We start from the raw sequence: 20,050 nt of genomic DNA, 5'->3' as shown, positions 1-20,050 counted from the left end.
TGATGATTTTAAATACAAGAACTCACTCTCTCTCCTCCTCCTTCCCTTCCCAGGTTTCCTTCAATTCGGATGTGATCTTACTTCCAGGGGCAGGGGAGTAAGAAAGTTCCATAGGAGTGGTCCTTGTAACCTTCTTCTCCTTTGCTTTCACACTAATGCTGTTCATCTTCTAGCTGCTCCATCTACATCACAAAGATGGGAATGGGGAAGTAGCAAAGGTGCTTGTGTATGTGTGGGGGCGAGGGATGGTGGGAGAAGAGCAGGTGTCAGCCTGGACTACCACAGATCGCTGTAAATTGAATTTTCAGTTTCTCCATTAACCAATGGTATTTATTGAGCACTTACTGTGTACTAAGCACTTGACAAAGTTCAATATAATAGAGTTGGTAGACAAGATCCTTGCCCTCCGACACACATTCCTTTAAAGGTGATATGGGACTTTCACAAATTTATGTATACCAAAGAAAAGTACATCACATTTATGGAACACATATAAAGAGCATCAGCTCTATATCAGAGGAATGGGTAAAAACAAACTTGGGAAGATTCCAGAGTTTGGGAAAGGTGGTTTCTGAAAGGGTTGCTCAAAAATCAATACAATTTCCCCACAGGTTCATGATGTAAAATTCTATAATCAAGGCTTGTAGATTTGTAATTATGGTATGTCAGCTACATTTAAACAAGAGTGTTAAAAGATTGTTAAAGTTAAACTAACACAATTGCAGTGTGAATTGTCTTAGTCTCATTCTAATCTACTGGTGTCACTTTCATTTAATCAGAGGGAAACTATGGGCCAATGTCAGTGCTATTTCGCATGCCCTAACACTCTTTGTTCACATTAGATTTTAAACTATTACCAATCCGAAATGGTTATAAAAAGATATATTTAAGAAAGTTTTTTTTAATCAATTAATTCATTCATCAGCAGGCCACTTCAGTTGGCTTTATTGAAAGTAAGTTGACTTTAAAGTGATTAAGCAACCTTTTAAGTTAACTGAATGGGAGTTTTTTGCCCCCACCCTAGAGGAAATGTGAGATAACCACTATGTGTGGTATGACCCACACCTCTAGAAAATCTATTATGATCTACTACACCTTCTAATACTTTTGTTAGTAGGTTAAGATAATCTATGAGCAAATATTTACAAAGCATCAGGTATTTTCTTCTAATGGCAAACTGCTTTACCCCACTGACAATTTAAACCACTGCTGAAAGAGACTGACTTCTTCAAAATGATGCAGACCAAAATTCAAAGAGCAATATGTAATTGGTTCCATATACCTTGCAAATATGCAATCAACAAAGAATCCATTTAAAGCACCTTGGCTTCACATAAAAATGACTATGTAATGAGGAAAGCTATTTATCTTTTCTAATATATAAGGAAAGCAATAAACTTTTGGGGAAAAAGGATTTAAAATATTCAAAGTACTGAATACATCTACCACTTACATTAGTACGCAAACATCAGGCTGCATCTACGACCCTACAATTATCGGGATTTCCAAATAATCTGGATGATTACTAAACCCACACTTCACACATAGTTAATGAAGTAATAATAATAATAATGATGATGGCATTTGTTAAGCATTTACTATGCGCGAAGCACTGTTCTAAGCGCTTGGGGGGATACAAGCTGATCAGGTTGTCCCACATGGGGCTCACATTTTACAGATGAGGTAACTGAGGCACAGAGAAATTAAGTGACTTGCCCAAAGTCACGGAGCTGACAAGTGGCGGAGCCAGGATTAGAACTCAAAACCTCTGGCTCCCAAGCCGGTGCTCTTTCCACTGAGTCAAGCTGCTTCTCTGGTAGCCACCGGATGTCAATGCTTAATGTATAATGCAAGCTCACTGTGGTTTCTTTTGGACATAATAGATAATGTATAAAATTACAGAGGATGAGTTGTTTTCTTTAATCCCTCCCAGAAGTAGAATGTTAATTCAATGCTTCACCTATCCTGGATACATTTTAGTTCTTCCTCCACCTATAGGTAGATAACTGAGCTAGAAAACTTCTTGAAATGACTAGGAGTCTAGGAGTCTATGATCCGGACATTATACTTATCTTTCACATACACTTTTTGGATGTGAACGTGATCCACGCTCATGGGGATGATTCAAATGAACAGAAATGTCAATTTTTAGAATTTCTCCTAATTTGATGGGGAAGGGGGTTACACACTGCTCTACTCCGGCACTTCAATTGAAAAGTGGCTTTAAACTTTAAACATCCCTTTCCTCAACATCTAGATAACATGCTTAGTACACTGCCTGCATATAATAAGCACTTAACAAATACCGCCTTTTTAGAGCTTAAATTCCTCACGAAAAGGACTATGTCTTCCACTACCAAGAACTTTTGTGAGGGGCCTCGTTTGTGTAGGCATATGATAACAAATGATTTAGAATTAATGGAGATGTGTCGTGGCTCAGTGGAAAGAGCACGGGCTTTGGAGTCAGCGGTCATGGGTTCGAATCCCAGCTCCGCCACATGTCTGCTGTGTGACCTTGGGCAAGTCACTTAACTTCTCTGAGCCTCAGTTACCTCATCTGTAAAATGGGGATTAAGACTGTGAGCCCCACGTGGGACAACCTGATCACTTTGCATCCCCTCCAGCGCTAAGCTTACAGTCTAGAGGGGGAGACAGACATTAATATAATTAAATTATGGACAGGTAAAGAAGTGCTGGGGGCTGGGGAGTTGGGATGAATAAAGGGAGCATGTCAGGGTGACGCAGAAGGGACTGGAAGAAAAGGAAAAGAGGGGTTAGTCAGGGAAGGCCTCTTTGGAAGTGATGTGCCATCCACAAGCCTTTGAAGGCAGGGAGGGGGAAGTAATTGCTGTCAGATATGAAGAGGGAGGGCTTGCCAACATTATAATTATTATTATTATTATTATGTGTCACTCAATCAAATGTGAACGCAAACACTACTGCCTCATTTGCCGTTCTTGCTCCAGACTAATCCCCCTCTTCTAGACCGTGAGCCCGCTGTTGGGTAAGGACCGTCTCTATATGTTGACAATTTGTACTTCCCAAGTGCTTAATACAGTGCTCTGCACACAGTAAGCGCTCAATAAATAGGATTGAATGAATGAATAAGAGTCTCCTACACATTGTCAGAACAAGTTGGGCACTGGGGCCCTGCCTACTTAGGAGCTCCAGCCGGCATGGCAGCCTAAGTAGGCAGGCTCCGGAGATCTGGGATTGGCAGCAGAGGCTTGGGGCAGTTTGACATGGGCCTGAGCATTTATTCATTGAATCGTATTTACTGAGTGCTTACTGTATGCAGTGTACTAAGTGCTTGGGAGAGTAGAGAAGCAGCGTGGCTCAGTGGAAAGAGCCCAGGCTTGGGAGACAGAGGTCATGGGTTTGAATCCCGGCTCCAACACCTGTCAGCTGTGTGACCTTGGGGAAGTCACTTAACTTCTCTAAGCCTCAGTTCCCTCATCTGTAAAATGGGGATTAAGAGTGTGAGCCCCACGTGGGACAACCTGATCACCTTGTGATCGCTTAGAACAGTGCTTCACACATAGTAAGCACTTAAATGCCATCATTATTATTATTATTACAACACAACAATAAACCGTCACATTCCTTGTCTACAATGAGCTTGTAGTCCAGAGAGCAGTCTTGTTTCTCTTCTCGTCTGTGAGCTCGTTATGGACAGGGACTGTATTTGTTGGTTGCTGTGTGACTTTGGGCAAGTCACTTAACTTCTCTGTGCCTCCGTTCCCTCATCTGTAAAATGGGGATGAAGACTGTGAGCCCCCTGTGGGACAACCTTATCACCTTGTAACCTCCCCAGTGCTTAGAACAGTGTTTGGCATATAGTAAGCGCTTAATAAATGCCATTATTATTATTACTGTACTTTCCCAAGCACTCAGTACAGTGTTTTGCACACAGTAAGTGCTCAATAAATGACTGAATGAATGTGTGTTATATTGTTATACCGTACTCTCTCAAGCATATAGTACAGTGCTTTGCACATAGTAAGCGCTCAGTAAGTATGACTCATTGAGTCCCTTAGGCCAGCCCTTCTTTACCACCTAGGCTGATGGCCTACGCCCCATTCCCTGGGAGGGGTCCACCCTTAAAGGCTCCTTTGTTCCTGCTTTGTCTCTACCATCCCTGTGGCTCCCACACCCATGGCTTAGGATGGGTGGCAGGCAGAGACTCAGCTCCTTGAGAATAACAATAATGATGGCATTTGTTAGGCACATACTATGTGCCAAGCACTGTTCTCACTGAGGTAGATACAAGGTAATCAGTTTGTCCCATGTTGGGCTTACAGTCTTAATCCCCATTTTCCAGATGAGGGAACTGAGGCCCAGGGAAGTGAAGTGACTTGCCCAAAGTCACACAGCTGACAAGTGGTGGAGCCGGGATGAGAACCCATGACCTCTGACTCTCAAGCCCGGGCTCTTTCCACTAAGCCACCCTGCTTCTCTATGTTTGGTGAGGGAGGTGTTGCAGCTCACTGCAGTGACAGGGTTGTGTGATAGGTGGGTGGACTGTGACAGGAGAAGGAGCTCCCCTTTGAGGGAGTTGGGGCCTTTCTCAATCAATCGTATTTATTGAGCATTTACTGTGTGAAGGGCACTGTACTAAGCGCTTGGGAAGTACAAGTTGGCAACATATAGAGACAGTCCCTACCCAAGAGTGGGCTCACAGTCTAGAAGGGGGAGACAGAGAACAAAACCAAACATATTAACAAAATAGAATAAATAGAATAGATATGTACAAGTAAAATAAATAGATACAGTAATAAATATGTACAAACATATATACATATATACAGGTGCTGTGGGGAAGGGAAGGAGGTAAGACGGGGGGGATGGAGAGGGGGGCGAGGGGGAGAGGAAGGAGGGAGCTCAGTCTGGGAAGGCCTCCACTATCTCTCCAAAGAATTGCAGTGGTGGTGGGAGACGGAGAGGAACGGAGTTCAGTTTCACTAATGCACACACATGTCCTTCCTACCTGGGGCCCCTATGGGCAGGGCTCTTAGTTCCACCCCTGCTCCCTCACATTTCATCAATGGTATTTACCGAACACTTACTGTGTGCAGAGCACTGTACTAAGCGCTTGGGACAGTATAATGCTGAGTTGGTCAACACATTCCCCGACCACAACAGGCTTACAGTGTAGAGGATGAACTGAACACGTGCCAGGATTGGAACTTCAGTTTTATCTTACGTCATAAACGTTTCAAAATACTCCTTGAGAGTGGGCGTAATACTTTCTTCAGCAAATTATGCTGAAGAAGTTCGGCTTTCCAAACATTTATATCAAATCTTCCAATCCATGTGCCTTTCACTGTTGGTAACAATTAAGAGTAGCACTAAGCCCAGGCAGACCTACGGTTGCCTAAAGGAGTTCAGGCTAGGGCAAGGCTAAAATGTCTCCCAACCTACAGAAACTCTCAGATGGGCTGGCTGGAGAGTGTCAGGAACAGTTTCTGGATTCCTTCAGGGGTTTTTATTCAAGCACCCTGGACTTTCTATAGAATTCAGTGGAACTATCTCACCCTCTTGGGGGAATTCTCTGGACTGGTCCAGCACAGAGTAGAACCTTTCCTTTCCTCCCCAATCCCAACCAAGGCATACTGGCTGAAATATTTCACCCAGGGACAACACAGCTGAAGTAGAATGGCCTAGTGCGAAGCAGCGCTGCGTAATGGATACAGCTGACTGGGAATTAGGAAATGTGGGTTTTAATCCCTGTTTAGACATTTGTCTGATGTGTGACCTTGGGCAAATCACTTCACTTCTCTTTACCTCAGTTACCTCATCTAAAAAATGGGTATTAAATCCTCCTCTCCAAATTAGGGAGTGTCTCCAAGCAGATTATTTTGTAGCTACCCCTGTACTTGACATATAGTAAGCACTTAACATTTACCATAAAAAAACTCTGTGCTTATTTCCTCCTATATAAGATGCGAATTGATAACTGTTCTACCTCCTTCTTAGATTGTGAATCCCCTGTGAGACAGGAACTATGTCTGATCTGTTTATTTTGTCAACCCCAAGTCCTATTGCATAGTAAGCACTTAACAAATGCTTGACTTTGGATTTCAGAGGAAGGAGGACTCCAGGCCCGAGGTACAGAGGTAAGTTGGCCAGAGTAGATGAAGGGGAACACTAGCAATCAATCAAATCAATCATATTTATTGAGTGCTTACTGTGTGCACAGCACTGTATTAAGCGAATGAGAGTTCAATATAACAGACACATTCCCTGCCCACGACGAGCTTACAGTCTAGATGGGGAGACAGACATTAATATAATTAAATTATGGACAGGTACATAAGTGCTGGGGGCTGGGGAGTTGGGATGAATAAAGGGAGCAAGTCAGGGTGACGCAGAAGGGAGTGGAAGAAAAGGAAAAGAGGGGTTAGTCAGGGAAGGCCTCTTTGGAAGTGATGTGCCATTAACAAGCCTTTGAAGGGGGGAGGGGGAAGTAACTGCTGTCAGATATGAAGAGGGAGGGCTTTCCAGGCCAGAGACAGGATGTGGGTGAGAAGATGGTGGCAAGATAGATGAGATCAAGGTATAGTGAGTAGGTTAGTATTAGGGAGCAAAGTGTTCGCGTTGGGTTATAGTAGGCTAGTAGTGAGGTGAGGTAGGAGGAGGCATGGTAACTGAGTGCTTTAAAGTCGATGGTAGAGTATCAGTTTGACATGGAGGTGGATAGGCAACCACTGGAAATTCTTGAGGAGTGGGGAAATGTGGACTAAATGTTTTTGGAGAAAAATGATCTGGGCAGCAGAGTGAAGTATGGACTGGAGTGGGAAAAGACAGGAGGCAGGGAGGTCAGCAAGGAGGCTGATAAAGTAATCAAGGTGGGATACGATAAGTGCTTGGATAGCAGTTTGGATGGAGAGGAAATGGAGGATTTTAGCAATGCTGTGAAGGTAGAACCAACAGGATTTAGTGACAGATTGAATATGTGGGTTGAATGAGAGAGGAGTCAAGGATAATGCCAAGGTTATGGGCTTGTGAGACAGGAAGGATGGAGGTGCTGTCTACAGTGATGAGAGAGTCATGGGAAGGACAGGGTTTGAGTGGGAAGATAAGGAGTTCTGTTTTGGACATGTTAAGTTTGAGGTGATGGCAAGACATCCAAGAAGAGATGTCTTGAAGGCAGGAGGAAATGTGGGACTGCAGGGAGGGAGACAGATCCGGGCTTGAGATGTAGATTTGGGAATCATCTGCACAGAGGTGGTACTTAAAGCCATGTGAGTGAATGAGTCCTCCAAGGGAGTGGGTGTAGATGGAGAATAGAAGGGGACCTAGAACTGAACCTTAACAATACCATAAAATGCTAAGAACAAAATGAGTGCTGTACAGTCAGGAGCTTTTTGTATCAAAGGGCACTAAAGCTGCCTTCCCTCCTTTACAATTACTACCCTAAAGAAAAAGGTGAAATTCTGTACATTATATTACTTTTCCTTTGCAGAAGATGCAACTCACATTGGTATGCCATGCATGTATGATGCATGTGAAACCCTGAAAAGTTTTTTGTGTTTTAAATAGTCTACTTATAAAATGATTCAAGAAGTTTTGTGAGGTTACTCAGAAGTTAACACCTAAAAAATTATTTTGCACACATCATTTCCTTTCCCCTTCCCACCCTTCCCCTGTTGGCGCAGATGCAACCAAGTAGAGAAAGCAGCATGGCGAAGTGGACAGAGTATGGGCACAGGAGTCAGAAGGCCTGGGTTCTAATTGTGGCTCCATCACGTGTCTGCTGTGTGACCTTGGGCAAATCACTTCATTTCCCTGTGTCTCAGTTACCTCATCTGTAAAACGAGGATTGAGACTGTTAGCCCCACGTGGGACAGGGACTGTGTCCAATCTGACTTACTTGTTTCCACCACAGCACTTAGTACAGTGCCTGGAACATAGTAAGCACTTAACAAACCTTCTTCTGTCTACTTGTTCTGTTTTGCTATCTCCCCCTTCTAGACTGTGAACCCTTTGTTGGGTAGGGACTGTCTCTATATGTTGCCAAATTGTGCTTTCCAAGTGCTTAGTATAGTGTTCTGCACACAGTAAGCGCTCAATAACTACGATTGAATGAACAAATACCATAATTATTATGATCAGAAATGGGCAAAAGGTTAACAAGCCAGTGGGGGTGGGAAAGGAGCACCTTGGTCCAACCCCGCAAAAGCGAAAAATCCTTTGAATTACCTCAAGACACTTATAAAAGGGTACTGAATGATTCAGGTCTTTCCAATTCACCATATTTTCAAGCCGAACTAAATGTTGTTAAAAACCTAGGATCGGGGCTGGGCCCAACCGTGACTGATGAGCAATGCTCCACAGCACAACCGTCAGCAAACTAAAATGACGCGAACAACCCACCTGATCCCTCTTCAGCTCCTGAAGCAGCAATGCTACACCCCAGCCCTCGGGGCAGGATGCAATGGAATCTTTCATTCATTCATTCAATTGTATTTATTAAGCGCTGTGTGCAAAACACTGTACTAAGCACTAGAGGCCTTCCCAGACTAAGCCCCACTTTTCCTCATCTCCCACTCCCGTCTGCGTCAATCAGTCAATCATATTTATTGAGCACTTACTGTGTGCAGAGCACTGTACTAAGCTCTTGGGAAGTACAAGCTGGCAACATATAGAGACAGTCCCTACCCGACAGTGGGTTCACAGTCGCCCTGACTTGCTTCCTTTGTTCTTCCCCCCGCACCACATATGTATGTACCTGTAACTTTATTTATTTGCTTGATGTCTGTTTACTTGTATTGATGTCCGTCTCCCCCTGCCCCATCCCCAGACTGTGAACTCATTGTGGGCAGGAATTTTCACACTTTATTGTTGTACTGTATTTTCCCAAGTGCTTAGTCCAGTGCTGTGCACACAGTAAGTGCTTAATAAACACGACAATGAATAAACAATTTTTCTGTATGTATCTGACGGCATAAGACAAGATCTGAAATTTATTCATTTATACTAATGCCTGTCTCTCCCTCTAGACTGTGAGCTCATTATGGGCAGGAATGTGTCTGTTACACTGTACTCTCCCAAGCGCTTAGTACAGTGCTTTGCACCCAGTAAGCGCTCCATAAATACGACTGAATGAATGAACAGACACATTCCCTGCCCACAACGAGCTCACAGTCTAGAGGATCTGAGTCCCCTTCTAGACTGTGAGCCCGTTGGTGGGTAAGGACCATCTCTATCTGTTGCCGACTTGTATTTCCCAAGCGCTCAGTCCAGTGCTCTGCACACAGTAAGTGCTCAATAAATACGATTGTATGAATGAAGAGAAGCAGCGTGGCTCAGTGGAAAGAGCCCGGGATTGGGAGTCAGAGGTCATGGATTCTAATCCTGACTACGCCATTTGTCAGCTGTGTGACTTTGGGCAAGTCACCGTGCCTCAGTTACCTCATCTGTAAAAATGGGGATTAAGACTGTGAGCCCCATGTGGGACAACTGGAAGCAGCGTGGCTAGGGAAGCAGCGTGGCTCAGTGGAAAGAGCACGGGCTTTGGAGTCAGAGGTCAGGGATTCAAATCCCAGCTCTGCCAACTGTCAGCCGTGTGACTTTGGGCAAGTCACTTAACTTCTCTGGCGCCTCATTTACCTCATCTGTAAAATGGGGATTAAGACTGTGAGCCCCTCATGGGACAACCTGATCACCTTGTACCTCCCCAGTGCTTAGAACAGTGCTTTGACATAGTAAGCGCTTAATAAATGCCATTATTATTATTATTGTATCCCCCAGCACTTAGATCAGTGCTTTACACACAGTAAGCGCTTAACAAATGCCATTATTATTATTACTATCTGAGGCTCAAGTGGTCCTAAAGCGGGCCCCACCTGACAAGAAATTTCTCACTGCCCTCGCCTCAAAGTCTTCTGCCTGGAGCTCAGCATGCTTCCCCAGAGCATCCTCAGCGACTCCCAGATCTCCCTGCCAGCCGTGGAGGGCAACCTGTTTGAGATCAAGAAACTCCGAGAACTGGAGGGCTACGAAAAGGTGGGGGGAAACCGCTTTTCTTCTGATCGCCCCGGCAGGGAAACCTCTCCATCTTCCCCGCCTTACCTCCTTCCCTTCCCCACAGCACCTGTATATACGTATATATGTTTGCAAGTATTTATTACTCCATTTATTTATTTTACTTGTACATATTTATTCTATTTATTTTATTTTGTTAATATGTTTTGTTTTGTTCTCTGTCTCCCCCTTCTAGAATGTGAGCCCACTGTTGGGTAGGGACCGTCTCTATATGTTGCCAACTTGTACTTCCTAAGTGCTTAGTACAGTGCTCTGCACACAGTAAGCACTCAATAAATCGAATTGATTGATTGATTGACTGATAGATACCCTGGGCCGGAAGGACCCTTCTGTTCTTCCGTCAGTGTTAGATGCCGGGAATGTGCCTGTTAATTGCTGTGTCATACTCTCCCAAGTGCTTACTATGGTGCTGTGCACACAGTAAGCGCTCAAAGCTGTGTGACTTCGGGCAAGTCACTTAACTTCTCTGTGCCTCAGGTTACCTCGTCTGTAAAACGGGGATTAAGACTGTGGGCCCCACGTGGGACAACCTGATCACCTGCATATATGTTTGTACATATTTATTACTCTATTTATTTATTTATTTATTTTACTTGTACATATCTATTCTATCTATTTTGTTAATATGTTTGGTTTTGTTCTCTGTCTCCCCCTTCTAGACTGTGAGCCCACTGTTGGGTAGGGACTGTCCCTATATGTTGCCAACTTGTACTTCCCAAGCGCTAAGTACAGTGCTCTGCACACAGTCAGCGCTCAATAAATACGATTGATTGATTGATCACCTTGTAACCTCCCCAGCTCTTAGAACATAGTAAACGCATAATAAATGCTATTATTAATTAATAAAAAATGCCCAGGGGGATTCTGGGGCATTTTTTAACATATTTATTACTATTTATTTATTTATTTTACTTGTACATATCTATTCTATTTATTTTATTTTGTTAGTATGTTTGGTTTTGTTCTGTCTCCCCGTTCTAGACTGTGAGCCCACTGTTGGGTAGGGACTGTCTTTCTATGTTGCCAACTTGTACTTCCCAAGCGCCTAGTACAGTGCTCTGCACACAGTAAGTGCTCAATAAATACGATTGATTGATTGACTGACTGATCACCTTGCAACCTCCGGCACTTAGATCAGTGCTTGGCACGTAGTAAGCGCGTAATAAATGCTATTATTGATTAATAAGAAATGTCCCGGGGGATTCTGGGCCCTTTCCCGTGGGCAGCTCCCTCATCCGGGCTTTTGGGCAGGGCGGTTTCCCGCCAATCTGATTATAACCCCCCACCCCCGTCCCCACCTCCTTCACATGGCCAAGCCATCAAGTCGACTGAGAAGGAATCAATCAATCAATCGATCAATCGTATTTATTGAGCGCTTACTGTGTGCAGAGCACTGTACTAAGCGCTTGGGAAGTACAAGTTGAGAAGCAGCGTGGCTCAGTGGAAAAGAGCCCGGGCTTTGGAGTCAGAGGTCACGGGTTCAAATCCCGGCTCTGCCAACTGTCAGCTGTGTGACTCTGGGAAAGTCACTTCACTTCTCTGGGCCACAGTGATCTCATCTGTAAAATGGGGATGAAGACCGTGAGCCCCGCGTGGGGCAAGCTGATCACCTTGTAACCTCCCCAGTGCTTAGAACAAATGGAGAAGCAGTGTGGCTCAGTGGAAAGAGCCCGGGCTTTGGAGTCAGAGGTCATGGGTTCAAATCCCGGCTCCGCCACTTGTCAGCTGTGTGACTTTGGGCAAGTCACTTCACTTCTCTGGACCTCAGTGACCTCATCTGTAAAATGGGGATGAAGACTGTGAGCCCCACGTGGGACAACTTGATCACCTTGTATCCTCCCCCAGCGCTTAGAACAGTGCTTTGCACATAGTAAGCGCCTAACAAATGCCATCATTATTATTATTATTATCCCGGCTCCACCACTTGTCAGCTGTGTGACTTTGGGCAAGTCACTTCACTTCTCTGGGCCTCAGTGACCTCATCTGTAAAATGGGGATGAAGACTGTGAGCCCCACATGGGACAACTTGATCACCGTGTATCCTCCCCCAGCACTTAGAACAGTGCTCTGCCCATAGTAAGCGCTTAACAAATGCCATCATCATTATTATTATTATCCCGGCTCCACCACTTGTCAGCTGTGTGACTCTGGGCAAGACACTTCACTTCTCTGTGCCTCAGTTACCTCATCTGTTTTGTTCTCTGTCTCCCCCTTTTAGACTGTGAGCCCACTATTGGGTCAGGACTGTCTCTATATGTCGCCAACTTGGTACTTCCCAAGCGCTTAGTCCAGTGCTCTGCACACAGTAAGCGCTCAACAAATACGACTGATGATGATCATGATCTGTAAAATGGGGATTAAAACTGTGAGCCCCATGGGACGGCCTAATCATCATCAATCGTATTTATTGAGTGCTCACTGTGTGCAGGGCACTGTACTAAGCGCTTGGGAAGTACAAGTTGGCAACACATAGAGACAGCCCCTACCCAACAGTGGGCTCCATCAACTTGTAACCTCCCCAGTGCTTAGAACTGTGCTTTGCACACAGTAAGCACTTAAATACCATTATTATTATTATTAGAACAGTGTTTTGCACATAGTAAGCGCTTAATAAATGCTATTATCATTATTATTATTATTATTACAAGTTGGCAACATATAGAGACAGCCCCTACCCAACAGTGGGCTCCATCAACTTGTAACCTCCCCAGCGCTTAGAACAGTGCTTTGCACATAGTAAGCACTTAACAAATACCATTATTATTATTATTAGAAGTGTTTTGCACATAGTAAGCGCTTAATAAATGCTATTATTATTATAAGTTGGCAACAAAGAGAGACAGCCCCTACCCAACAGTGGGCTCAATCATCATCAATCGTATTTACTGAACGCTTACTATGTGCAAAGCACTGTACTAAGCGCTTGGGAAGTACAAATTGGCAACATATAGAGACAGTCCCTACCCAACAGTGGGCTCACAGTCTAACCTCCCCAGCTCTTAGAACAGTGCTTTGGACATAGTAAGCACTTAACAAATACCATTATTATTATTATTAGAAGTGTTCTGCACATAGTAAGCGCTTAATAAATGCTATTATTATTATAAGTTGGCAACATATAGAGACAGCCCCTACCCAACAGTGGGCTCAATCATCATCAATCGTATTTATTGAACGCTTACTATGTGCAGAGCACTATACTAAGCGCTTGGGAAGTACAAATTGGCAACATATAGAGACAGTCCCTACCCAACAGTGGGCTCACAGTCTAACCTCCCCAGCGCTTAGAACAGTGCTTTGCACACAGTAAGCAGTTAACAAATACCATTATTATTATTATTATTAGAAGTGTTTTGCACATAGTAAACGCTTAATAAATGCTATTATTATTATAAGTTGGCAACCTATAGAGACAGCTCCTACCCAACAGTGGGCCCCATCTACTTGTAACCTCCCCAGCGCTTAGAACAGTGCTTTGCACTTAGTAAGCATTTAACAAATACCATTATTATTATTATTGTTAGAAGTGTTTTGCACATAGTAAGCGCTTAATAAATGCTATTATTATTATTACAAGTTGGCAACACATAGAGACAGTCCCTACCCAACAGTGGGCTCCATCAACTTGTAACCTCCCCAGCGCTTAGAACACTGCTTTGCACATAGTAAGCACTTAACAAATACCATTATTATTAGTATTAGAAGTGTTTTGCACATAGTAAGCGCTTAATAAATGCTATTATTATTATAAGTTGGCAACATATAGAGACAGCTCCTACCCAACAGTGGGCTCCATCAACTTGTAACCTCCCCAGCGCTTAGAACAGTGCTTTGCACATAGTAAGCACTTAACAAATACCATTATTATTATTATTAGAAGTGTTTTGCACATAGTAAGCGCTTAATAAATGCTATTATTATTATTTTATTATTACAAGTTGGCAACATATAGAGACAGCCCCTACCCAACAGTGGGCTCCATCAACCTGTAACCTCCCCAGCGCTTAGAACATTACAACAGTGCTTTGCACATAGCAAGCACTTAACAAATACCATTATTATTAATATTAGAAGTGTTTTGCACATAGTAAGCGCTTAATAAATGCTATTATCATTATAAATTGGCAACATATAGAGACAGCTCCTACCCAACAGTGGGCTCAATCATCATCAATCGTATTTATTGAGTGCTTACTATGTGCAGAGCACTGTACTAAGCGCTTGGGAAGTACACATTGGCAACATATAGAGCCAGTCCCTACCCAACAGTGAGTGGGCTCACAGTCTAACCTCCCCAGCGCTTAGAACAGTGCTTTGCACATAGTAAGCACTTAACAAATACCATTATTATTAGTATTAGAACAGTGTTTTGCACATAGTAAGCGCTTAATAAATGCTATTATTATTATTAGAAGTGTTTTGCACATAGTAAGCGCTTAATAAATGCTATTATTATTATTATTACAAGTTGGCAACATACAGAGACAGCCCCTACCCAACAGTGGGCTCCATCCACTTGTAACCTCCCCAGCGCTTAGAACAGTGCTTTGCACATAGTAAGCACTTAACAAATACCATTATTATTATTATTAGAACAGTGTTTTGCACATAGTAAGCGCTTAATAAATGCTATTATTAGTAGTAGTAGTATTACAAGTTGGCAACATATAGAGACAGCCCCTACCCAACAGTGGGCTCCATCAACTTGTAACCTCCCCAGCACATAGAACAGTGCTTTGCACTTAGTAAGCACTTAACAAATACCATTATTATTATTATTATTAGAAGTGTTTTGCACATAGTAAGCGCTTAATAAATGCTACCATTATTATTTTATTATTACAAGTTGGCAACATATAGAGACAGCCCCTACCCAACAGTGGGCTCCATCAACGTGTAACCTCCCCAACGGTTAGAACAGTGCTTTGCACATAGTAAGCACTTAACAAATACCATTATTATTAGTATTAGAAGTGTTTTGCACATAGTAAGCGCTTAATATATGCTATTATTATTATAAGTTGGAAACATATAGAGACAGCCCCTACCCAACAGTGGGCTCAATCATCATCAATCGTATTTATTGAGTGCAGAGCACTGTACTAAGCGCTTGGGAAGTACACATTGGCAACATATAGAGACAGTCCCTACCCAACAGTGGGCTCACAGTCTAACCTCCCCAGCGCTTAGAACAGTGCTTTGCACACAGTAAGCACTTAACAAATACCATTACTATTATTATTAGAACAGTGTTTTGCACATAGTAAGCGCTTAATAAATGCTACTATTATTATTATAAGTTGGGAACATACAGAGACAGCCCCTACCCAACAGTGGGCTCCATCAACTTGTAACCTCCCCAGCGCTTAGAACAGTGCTTTGCACATAGTAAGCACTTAACAAATACCATTATTATTATTATTAGAAGTGTTTTGCACATAGTAAGCGCTTAATAAATGCTATTATTATTATAAGTTGGCAACATATAGAGACAGCCCCTACCCAACAGTGGGCTCAATCATCATCAATCGTATTTACTGAACACTTACTATGTGCAAAGCACTGTACTAAGCGCTTGGGAAGTACAAATTGGCAACATATACAGTCCCTACCCAACAGTGGGCTCACAGTCTAACCTCCCCAGCGCTTAGAACAGTGCTTTGCACATAGTAAGCACTTAACAAATACCATTATTATTATTATTAGAAGTGTTTTGCACATAGTAAACGCTTAATAAATGCTATTATTATTATAAGTTGGCAACCTATAGAGACAGCTCCTACCCAACAGTGGGCCCCATCTACTTGTAACCTCCCCAGCGCTTAGAACAGTGCTTTGCACTTAGTAAGAACTTAACAAATACCATTATTATTATTATTATTAGAACAGTGTTTTGCACATAGTAAGCGCTTAATAAATGCTGCTATTATTATTATTATTACAAGTTGGCAACATCTAGAGACAGCCCCTACCCAACAGTGGGCTCCATCCACTTGTAACCTCCCCAGCGCTTAGAACAGTGCTTTGCACATAGTAAGCACTTAAGAAATACCATTATTATTAGTATTAGAAGTGTTTTGCACATAGTAAGCGCTTAATAAATGCTATTATTATAAGTTGGCAACATATAGAGACAGCCCCTACCCAACACTGGGCTCCATCAACTTGTAACCTCCCCAGCGCTTAGAACAGTGGTTTGCACTTAGTAAGCACTTAACAAATACCATTATTATTATTATTATTAGAAGTGTCTTGCACATAGTAAGCGCTTAATAAATGCTATTATTATTATTATTACAAGTTGTCAACATATAGAGACAGCCCCTACCCAACAGTGGGCTCCATCAACTTGTAACCTCCCCAGCGCTTAGAACACTGCTTTGCACATAGTAAGCACTTAACAAATACCATTATTGTTATTATTAGAACAGTGTTTCGCACATAGTAAGCGCTTAATAAATGCTATTATTATTATTACAAGTTGGCAACATACAGAGACAGCCCCTACCCAACAGTGGGCTCAATCATCATCAATCGTATTTATTGAGTGCAGAGCACTGTACTAAGCGCTTGGGAAGTACACATTGGCAACATATAGAGACAGTCCCTACCCAACAGTGGGCTCACAGTCTAACCTCCCCAGCGCTTAGAACAGTGCTTTGCACACAGTAAGCACTTAACAAATACCATTACTATTATTATTAGAACAGTGTTTTGCACATAGTAAGCGCTTAATAAATGCTACTATTATTATTATAAGTTGGGAACATACAGAGACAGCCCCTACCCAACAGTGGGCTCCATCAACTTGTAACCTCCCCAGCGCTTAGAACAGTGCTTTGCACATAGTAAGCACTTAACAAATACCATTATTATTATTATTAGAAGTGTTTTGCACATAGTAAGCGCTTAATAAATGCTATTATTATTATAAGTTGGCAACATATAGAGACAGCCCCTACCCAACAGTGGGCTCAATCATCATCAATCGTATTTACTGAACACTTACTATGTGCAAAGCACTGTACTAAGCGCTTGGGAAGTACAAATTGGCAACATATACAGTCCCTACCCAACAGTGGGCTCACAGTCTAACCTCCCCAGCGCTTAGAACAGTGCTTTGCACATAGTAAGCACTTAAGAAATACCATTATTATTAGTATTAGAAGTGTTTTGCACATAGTAAACGCTTAATAAATGCTATTATTATTATAAGTTGGCAACCTATAGAGACAGCTCCTACCCAACAGTGGGCCCCATCTACTTGTAACCTCCCCAGCGCTTAGAACAGTGCTTTGCACTTAGTAAGAACTTAACAAATACCATTATTATTATTATTATTAGAACAGTGTTTTGCACATAGTAAGCGCTTAATAAATGCTGCTATTATTATTATTATTACAAGTTGGCAACATCTAGAGACAGCCCCTACCCAACAGTGGGCTCCATCCACTTGTAACCTCCCCAGCGCTTAGAACAGTGCTTTGCACATAGTAAGCACTTAAGAAATACCATTATTATTAGTATTAGAAGTGTTTTGCACATAGTAAGCGCTTAATAAATGCTATTATTATAAGTTGGCAACATATAGAGACAGCCCCTACCCAACACTGGGCTCCATCAACTTGTAACCTCCCCAGCGCTTAGAACAGTGGTTTGCACTTAGTAAGCACTTAACAAATACCATTATTATTATTATTATTAGAAGTGTCTTGCACATAGTAAGCGCTTAATAAATGCTATTATTATTATTATTATTACAAGTTGTCAACATATAGAGACAGCCCCTACCCAACAGTGGGCTCCATCAACTTGTAACCTCCCCAGCGCTTAGAACACTGCTTTGCACATAGTAGGCACTTAACAAATACCATTATTGTTATTATTAGAACAGTGTTTCGCACATAGTAAGCGCTTAATAAATGCTATTATTATTATTACAAGTTGGCAACATACAGAGACAGCCCCTACCCAACAGTGGGCTCAATCATCATCAATCGTATTTATTGAGTGCAGAGCACTGTACTAAGCGCTTGGGAAGTACACATTGGCAACATATAGAGACAGTCCCTACCCAACAGTGGGCTCACAGTCTAACCTCCCCAGCGCTTAGAACAGTGCTTTGCACACAGTAAGCACTTAACAAATACCATTACTATTATTATTAGAACAGTGTTTTGCACATAGTAAGCGCTTAATAAATGCTACTATTATTATTATAAGTTGGGAACATACAGAGACAGCCCCTACCCAACAGTGGGCTCCATCAACGTGTAACCTCCCCAACGCTTAGAACAGTGCTTTGCACATAGTAAGCACTTAACAAATACCATTATTATTAGTATTAGAAGTGTTTTGCACATAGTAAGCGCTTAATAAATGCTATTATTATTATAAGTTGGGAACACATAGAGACGGTCCCTACCCAACAGTGGGCTCACAGTCTAGAAGGGGGAGACAGAGAACAAAACCGAACATATTAACGAAATAAAATAAATGAAGCCCGAATGGGCAGGCCTCTCAGGGGCGGGGCACGGGGTTGTGGGGGGTAGGCCGGTGCAGACCCGGCCCCCCAACACCTCGTCTCCATCCTCGGTAAACGGGCAGGCCAGGCCGGTCCCGTCTGCCCGCCTCGGGCCCGACTCACCGCTTCACCACCCCCGTCTTGATCTTGATTTGCCTCACGCGTGGATCCGCCATGGCCGCCCGGCCTGAGGCGACGAAGACTGAGGAAGGGAAGGGGCTGAGGGGGCGGGGCTCCTTCGCTCATCGGCCGGCGGGCCCCAGTGCGCAGGCGCCGGCCGCGCGCGCCCGCCCTCGGGGCCGACCACGCCCCCCCGCGCGCGCGCCCCCCGTGGGCTAAACCAATAGCATTCGTGGGGGGGGGATGGAGGCGTTCGGTGAATCAGCCCTTTCCCCCCCTCCTCCTTTCCGAATGGACTGCCCCGCTGTAGCCGCCAGCGGGCCTGGCTTGCATTCATTCATTCATCATCAATCATCAATCCTATTTATTGAGCGCTTACTGTGTGCAGAGCACTGTACTAAGCGCTTGGGAAGGACAAGTTGGCAACATAGAGAGACGGTCCCTACCCAACAGCGGGCTCACGGTCTAGAAGGGGGAGACAGAGAACAAAACCAAACGTACTGACAAGATAAATAGAATAATAATAATAATAATAATGTTGGCATTTGTTAAGCGCTTACTATGTGCAAAGCACGGTTCTAAGCGCTGGGGGGGGGATACAAAGTGATCGGGTTGTCCCACGTGGGGTTCACAGTCTTAATCCCCATTTTACAGATGAGGTCACTGAGGCTCAGAGAAGTGAAGTGACTTGCCCAAGGTCACACAGCAGCCATGTGGCGGAGTCGGGATTCGAACCCATGACCTCTAACTCCAAAGCCCGTGCTCTTTCCACTGAGCCACAGAATAGATAGGTACGGGTAAAATAAATAAATAAATAGAGTAATAAATATGTACAAACATATATTCATCATCATCCATAGTATTTATTGAGCGCTTACTGCGTGCAGAGCACTGGACTAAGCGCTTGGGAAGTACAAGATGGTAACATCTAGAGACAGTCCCTACCCAACAGCGGGCTCACAGTCTAGAAGGGGGAGACAGAGAACAAAATCAAACATACTGACAAGATAAAATAAATAGAATAGATAGGTACAGGTAAAATAAATAAACAAATAGAGTAATAAATATGTACAAACATATATACATATATTCATTCAATTGTATTTATTGAGTGCTTACTGCGTGCAGAGCACTGGACTAAGCGCTTGGGAAGGACAAAGTGGCAACATCTAGAGACGGTCCCTACCCAACAGCGGGCTCACAGTCTAGACGGGGGAGACAGAGAACAAAACCAAACATACTGACAAAATAAAATAAATAGAATAGATATGTACAGGTAAAATAAACAAATAAATAAATAGAGTAATAAATATGTACAAACATATACATATATTCATTCAATCGTATTTACCGAGCGCT

The 20,050-nt window shown here is 43.0% G+C and overlaps 1 protein-coding gene across 1 annotated transcript in view; it reads right to left on the bottom strand.

Moving 5' to 3' along the window:
• Positions 1-18,806, bottom strand: part of TBCA (tubulin folding cofactor A) — a 58,750-nt gene extending 39,944 nt beyond the window's left edge. The window contains exon 1 of the mRNA XM_038765800.1: positions 18,695-18,806. Coding sequence (XP_038621728.1) covers positions 18,695-18,747 — 53 coding nt within the window. The 5' untranslated portion in view covers positions 18,748-18,806. The remainder of the gene's footprint in view (positions 1-18,694) is intronic.
• Between the last annotated feature and the right edge of the window lie 1,244 nt (positions 18,807-20,050).

This window comes from Tachyglossus aculeatus, chromosome 23, assembly GCF_015852505.1.
Source record: "Tachyglossus aculeatus isolate mTacAcu1 chromosome 23, mTacAcu1.pri, whole genome shotgun sequence".
Lineage (NCBI taxonomy): Eukaryota > Metazoa > Chordata > Mammalia > Monotremata > Tachyglossidae > Tachyglossus > Tachyglossus aculeatus.
This window is presented reverse-complemented; position numbering and strand designations above follow the sequence as displayed.